At 42.5% G+C, this 6,818-nt stretch overlaps 1 protein-coding gene across 2 annotated transcripts; it reads left to right on the top strand.

Annotated features, from left to right (window-relative positions):
- Positions 1 to 2,713: 2,713 nt before the first annotated feature.
- Positions 2,714 to 6,765, top strand: LOC120656540 (wall-associated receptor kinase-like 6). 2 transcript variants are annotated; one of them, XM_039934663.1, is made up of 4 exons: positions 2,714 to 3,867; positions 4,317 to 4,841; positions 5,087 to 5,239; positions 5,312 to 6,765. In XM_039934663.1, the coding sequence occupies exons 1-4, from the start codon at positions 2,955 to 2,957 to the stop codon at positions 6,538 to 6,540; spliced, it is 2,820 nt and encodes a 939-aa protein (XP_039790597.1). In that variant the 5' UTR covers positions 2,714 to 2,954; the 3' UTR covers positions 6,541 to 6,765. The 2 variants fall into 2 exon arrangements, with proteins under 2 accessions (XP_039790597.1, XP_039790598.1); XM_039934664.1 differs by lacking the exon at positions 5,087 to 5,239.
- The last annotated feature ends 53 nt before the right edge of the window (positions 6,766 to 6,818 follow it).

Below are 6,818 nucleotides of genomic sequence, written 5' to 3'. Positions count from 1 at the left end.
GAGATTAACGTAGTGTCATCACTATTGGATGGAGATTAACGACGTATACTTGTTTCAAAATAAAGATTTTTTTAGCTTATAGATAGTTTCAATGTGAGCCTGAATAAATACATCACTAGAGTGTCAAAATAATCAATTCATAATAAAAAAAAATCTATTATAATTCTTTCATTAGTTCATTATAAAAAAATTAACTAACCACATTATGGTTATATCTACTACAATCACATGTTTTGTCTACACTCATTCTAAAAATTTCTACTATCCACATGCTCATCTGAATCTAAAAATAAAAAATGTGCTACAGTCATTTGTAATATATAGAAAATGGTTGAAAAATATGTCTATAAATTTTTCATATTCAACCTAGCCAATAAACCTACTCCCACATTCAAGTCATTGGTTCTATATATCTCAAATCATTGCATAAATCAAAAAAATCATACTCATCCTCTTTCTAAAAGTCACAAATTTCTCTAACTATAGAGCATAAAACGAAGAATAAAGACTATCAATGAAGAGAAGCATAAAACGAAGAATAAAGACTATCAATGAAGAGAGAATGAAGTTACAAACCTTTGACGTACTTGGATAACTAGCCCTAACACTCACTAAAACTAAAATAAATGGCGGCAACTCTCTAAGGGAAGAACAACCCCGAGCTTGAGCTTCTCTGGTGAAATGGCACTGGCTCGGGCTCGGGGAGAAGAAGGGTGCCAATTTATAGTGGGCGCATTAGTACCGGCTGGTGCCTCCAGCCGGTACTAACACGCCACATTTACTACCGGCTGGTGGTTCCAGCCGGTACTAAACTGTAACTAGCTGTCGGTGGCAGATGTCAGAGCCTGTCGGTGGCGGACTTTAGTACCGGTTGGAGCCACCAGCCGGTACTAATAGGCTCCTAGAGCCACTGTTCCTTTGGCCCGATACTAAATTTGCACGTTAGTACCGGCCAAAGCCGTGACCGGTACTAACGGCCGCGGACGAATGTGCGTTTTTCCAGTAGTGATGGTTAGCAAGTAGCTAGATGAGGTTAATGGTAACCAGAACGTTTAGGTTAGGGCGACAGAGAAATATATACCAATCCCATCAATGAAGTGAAAAAGATAGCATGCATAAACTGTGATTTTATATTATGCTTCTAATAATAGTGTCTAAGCATGAACCTCCAAAGGGGGTTTGGATACAAATTTTTATGAATTAGTCTAAATTTGACTTAAATTATTAAAAAAAATTGGTCCCTCTCACAAATGACAGCCTTGCAATATTGTATAGCGTTTATGTGCAAACTGGTTCCTTAGGGTGAAACTTGTCCTCCTAACTTTGAATTCTCAACTTTTATCATGGTGCAGTGCTCGCGTTTTCTAATTTTATTCAACGTTCTTAGGGTGAAACTTGTCCACCTAAGTTTGAATCCTCAACTTTTATCATGATGCTCATGTTTTTCTAAATTGATTCAACGATGATGCCCATGAACATCAACACTCTTATGATGATCTCATTAATGTCAAGATATATCCGTTTAGTCTTTTGAAGCTAGAAGCAGAGGTACGATGTGCATGCATTTATAAAGTAGGTGTGTATGTAAGTGTCTACTTTTATACTGTAACGTCCCGCCTCCCCGAGCCCGGGCCTGCTTACATCTGGCAGGCCGGGCCTGCTTACATCTGGCAGCTTTATAAAATATAGACTGCCCTCACAGACCATTACCAGTCTTTTCTACGCACTTTGTCCTCACTCGTGCGCACCCGGGAAGAACTTTCCGGACGGTCACCCATCCCCAAATTTCTCTGGGCCAAGCACGCTTAACTTCGGAGTTCTTTAGAGCTCGGTTTTCGGAAAAGAAATTACAACTTGTTGACATGAGTATTCTATCAATCCTATTAAGCCCTGGGCCGGGATGTCACATCCTCACCCACTTAAGAGACCAACGTCATCGTCGGTCAATCCCAAGTCAGGAACGTCCTTTCTTGGCCACGTTCCGTACGTCTAGTGCCAACGGCCCATGTGCGACATCCGTGCGTCCAGTGCCAACGGTCCCTGTGCGACGTCCATGCGTCCAGTGCCAACGGAGCATCCCAGATGCCCGCGCATTGACCCGCCATGCGCCCGTCCACATGCCGGTGGCATCTGCGCCCCCACTCGCCCGTCCACATGCCCGTGCACTTACGCCCGTACGTGCTTGTGAAATCGCGAGAGTTGGCTCTGATACCATTCTGTAACATCCCGCCTCCCCGAGGCCGGGCCCGCTTACATCTGGCAGCTTTATAGGATATAGACTGTCCTCACAGACTAACACCAGTCTTTTCTGTGCACTTTGTTCTCACTCGTACGCACCCGGGAAGAACTTTCCGGACGGTCACCCATCCTCAAATTTCTTCGGGCCAAGCACGCTTAATTTCGGAGTTCTTTGGAGATCGGTTTCCGGGGAAAAAAATTACAACTTATTGACATGAGTATTCTATCAATCCTATTAAACCATGGGTCGGAATGTCACATATACCGTGTTTTAATATTCAGTAATCTTGACGGCAAAGGCGTCCGTGTGTGTGTATCTTTCCGTGTAGACAACTACTGGGTGGAGTGTGGAAATTTCGCATTGGCCAAAATGGCTGGCTGGTTAATAAGTGACGCTGACCCGGAGAACACGGACGCTTACATAATAATTCAAAGCTAGAAAAGAAATGATGTGCAAATTTCGTTTGATTATTCAGCGATGAGCGTCGACCAGCAAGTCAGCAACGCACTTGTCGAGTCGTTTTGGCCGTAACATCTGATGGGACAAGAGCCCCTGGATCGGAATTCCAGGCTCACGTCCTCCTCCGCTTATTAGTGTAGATCGTGCTGCCTCTCGATCAATACCCATCGCTCCCAAAACACCGATCCCAACCCCAGCCACAGAAAGAAAGAAAATATAGAAAGAAAGAAAGAGCTTACAGATCCACGATACAACTATGCTGCGCTCCACCAGAGTTCTAGCTAGCATGTGTGCTGGGCTCGTCTGCTTGGCCGCCATCCATGGAGCCGCCGGGAACGGGCTCCTGCAAGCCCCTCCCAACGCCTCACAGCTGGCTCACTGCCCCACCAGCTGCGGGGATGTCAAATTCTCCTACCCCTTTGGGATAGGACCTGACTGCTTCCGGCAAGGCTTGGAGCTCACATGTAACCAAGCAGATCGTCCTCCCAAGCTCCTCTTGGGAAACAGTAACATCCAGGTGACTTATATCTCTGTTGGCAACAGTACAGGTGGTGCTTCTACTATGATTGGCTACAACATCACCATGAGTCCAGGTACGGACACCTACAACAGGTCCTGGAAGACCCCTGCTGAGGGTGTAATGATCTATGGCAGATTGTACGTTGTTGGCTGCAATGTTGAGGTCTACATGTTCGGTGACAATATGACGGACTTGATTGGTTCTTGCATGAGTATCTGCCCAGATAACACGGAGAACATGGAGAGGGCGGGTAATGTTGGCGGCAACTGTGGTGGGATTGGCTGCTGCTACATCAACTTGCGGAGGGACCTGTTTACGATTAACCTTGTCCGCCACAACAGTACAAGAGCAGAACAAGATAAAGCGCTCTCCAAAGTCAAGATTTTCGGATCATATGGTTATTATGAGTTCGTTGTGAGTGATCTTTTCTCGAGTTGGGTGAATACAAGCAACCTATATGGGGGTGCGACATCGGTATTTGATTTTGCCATCACGGACCAACCAAATTGTGAACGTGCCCAACTGAATAAGGATAGCTATGCTTGTAATAATGAAAGCAACTGCTATGATGGAAGATCTGCACGGGGCTACTATTGCTTATGCCCCAATATGCAGGGCAACCCCTACGTCATAGATGGCTGCACCCAAGGTCTATACCCTTCTTCTTCTTCTTCACATACATGATTCTGCATATATACACATTTCTAGACTTGAATGCAGACAGTGGCGAAGCTAGAGCATAGTGGACCCGAGTGCACACCTCAGTATACACGTGTAAAAAAATCTCATTCCTTGAAAAATTTAGATGTTAATCATTGAATCTTTGTTTTTTTTTCCCTGGTGCACGAGCACTCGGCAAGCCCAACGTGGCTTTGCCCCTGAATGCAGAGGAAAAACTACTTTCTGTGTGCTGTCAATTTAAATGTGTGATGATCTGATTCCAAAGTTTGAAAGAAGGAAGCCACCCCTGCACCTGCAATATTTATTTTCATACACAACTTGTGCAAAACCCAGAAAATGTATTTACTTTTAAATAACCTTATTAATTTCTTTGGGTTCAGTCTTAATTCCTCACCTTATTTAACTGTTTTGAAGCAGATTACAATTCAACGCACAGAGATAACTGTACAAGAGCATGTGGAAACATGACAATTCCATTCCCTTTTGGGATTGAAGAAGGTTGTTACGCAAGCGATAACTTTCGACTCAACTGCACACCACGTAATGTCACCGTACTTGATCGTGGGTACGCACAATATCGTGTGACTAATGTATCACTTGATGATGGGGTTCTAGCTGTTAGCAACAAGCTGAATGACACAAGCTCCAATAATGTGGAAAGGATAGTCTCCACTAACTATGGTGGTGCTTACGGAACGTTTGAAGACTATGGAGAGTCTATTGTGGATGGTATTTTTTATTTCTCGGAGGAAGATGTAATAATAAACTGGGTTATTGCAAACTTAACTTGTCAACAAGCCATGCAAAGAACCGCTACGTATGCGTGTGTCAGTCACAACAGCCACTGCGAAAATGTCACGCGAGGGAAAACACGTTATGGGTATCTCTGCAAGTGTAATGATGGCTTCCAAGGAAATCCATACCTGCGAAATAATTGTACAGGTTATTTTATCTATTAAATCATATTTTCACAATATCTCATTTTCCAAACACATTTCTATATATAGATATTGATGCATCACCAGTAATTCAATGTAAATTTAGAATCATGCATCTATTCGCACCGCCAGCGTCACCTCTACGATCACAATTCACAAGTCACATTACTTTTTTGAGATATTTTTAAGATAAATGCATGCTTTTACTTGCACCACTAGCATATGACGTAACTATCTGTATTGGTATAGATATTAATGAATGTGATATTCCAAACAAATGCAATGGAATATGCCATAATTATGATGGAGGATTCAACTGTACAAGCTGCTCCCATGGAAAAGTGTATGATCGAACAAAACATAAATGTGTCATGTCAGCTAAAGAGCACAATTTGATTCTCGGTAAGTCATCTTTTATCGGTCATTGGAATTTTGAATTTACAAAACCTTCATGTCCACATTTAATGGATGTAGGTATTGCAATTGGGGTTGCTTGCGGTCTTGGCTCCATAGTTGTTGCACTAGGTGCGATTGTACTCACCAGGAAGTGGAAGAAAGGAATCCAAAGGAGAGTCCGGAGAGCATACTTCAAGAAAAATCAAGGTCTACTCTTGGAGCAACTAATCTCGAATGAAAGCACTACAGAGAAAACAAAGATATTCTCCTTGGATGAACTAGTGGAGGCAACAAACAACTTCGATATTACTCGTGTTCTTGGTTGTGGAGGACATGGCACAGTTTATAAGGGAATTCTATCAGACCAGCGTGTTGTGGCTATAAAAAAATCTAAAATAGTGGAACAAACAGAGATAGATCAGTTTATCAATGAGGTTGTTATTTTATCTCAAATCATACACCGCAATGTGGTGAAACTTTTTGGTTGTTGCCTAGAAGATGAGGTGCCATTGCTAGTCTATGAGTTCATATCAAATGGCACTCTATATGACCTTCTTCACAAAGATACAATGGCAAAATGCCTACTATCATGGAATGACCGTGTAAGGATTGCAATGGAAGCAGCAGGGGCACTTTCGTATCTACACTCGGCTGCTGCTATACCAATTTTCCATAGAGACGTGAAATCTTCCAATATACTCTTGGATGACAACTTCACCGCAAAGGTTTCGGACTTCGGTGCTTCAAGGTCTCTTTCACTTGATGAAACTCATGTGGTGACAATTGTGCAAGGAACATTTGGTTACTTGGATCCAGAGTATTATCATACCGGTGAACTAACTGAGAAGAGTGATGTGTATAGTTTTGGAGTGATACTTGTGGAACTTTTGACAAGAAAAAAGCCAATTTTTATCAATGATTTAGGTGCCAAAGAAAACTTGTCTCATTACTTCATTGAAGGGCTCCAAGAAGGGGCTCTTATGGAAATAATGGATTCACATATTATGGAAGAGGCAGACCAAGACGAGATTAATTATATTGCCTCACTTACAGAAGCATGCTTGAGGACCAAAGGAGGACAAAGACCAACTATGAAAGAAGTTGAAATGAGGTTGCAATTCCTGAGAACTAAACTGCTGAGAAAAGCACAGAATTTGCCTAGAAATGATGAAGAGATTGAACCTTTGTTACGCCCAGATGCTAGGAATCTCACTAATCCTGCCAATGCTCTTCAGTTGACATCTCAAGGGGTCTCCGGGTACAGTCTGGAGCAAGATTTTGATTCCTCAATCTACTTGCCACGCTAGTTGTATTTACAAATAACAGCGTTCAAGGGCTCCTAGGATGCATGTTACCCGCATGTTTCAATTAAGAACTAGTATGCTGCATTTCCCATTTTCTTCAAGGAACACTTAGTTCCCTTTAGATGAGAGCATATCATATAGTTGCATCCAATATGTACTTGCACAGTATTGTTATTCATTGGAATGAACGCGCCCACAAGGCACAACCCGCTTCACATATAGCTAAAACCAAACTCCTTGCTGGATAAATCGTGTATGTGATAGCATGATTGTTTGAAACA

Source organism: Panicum virgatum, chromosome 1N, assembly GCF_016808335.1.
Source record: "Panicum virgatum strain AP13 chromosome 1N, P.virgatum_v5, whole genome shotgun sequence".
In the NCBI taxonomy this organism is placed as follows: domain Eukaryota; kingdom Viridiplantae; phylum Streptophyta; class Magnoliopsida; order Poales; family Poaceae; genus Panicum; species Panicum virgatum.
The sequence above is the reverse complement of the archived record's forward strand: the minus strand, read 5'-3'. Positions and strand labels throughout refer to the sequence as shown.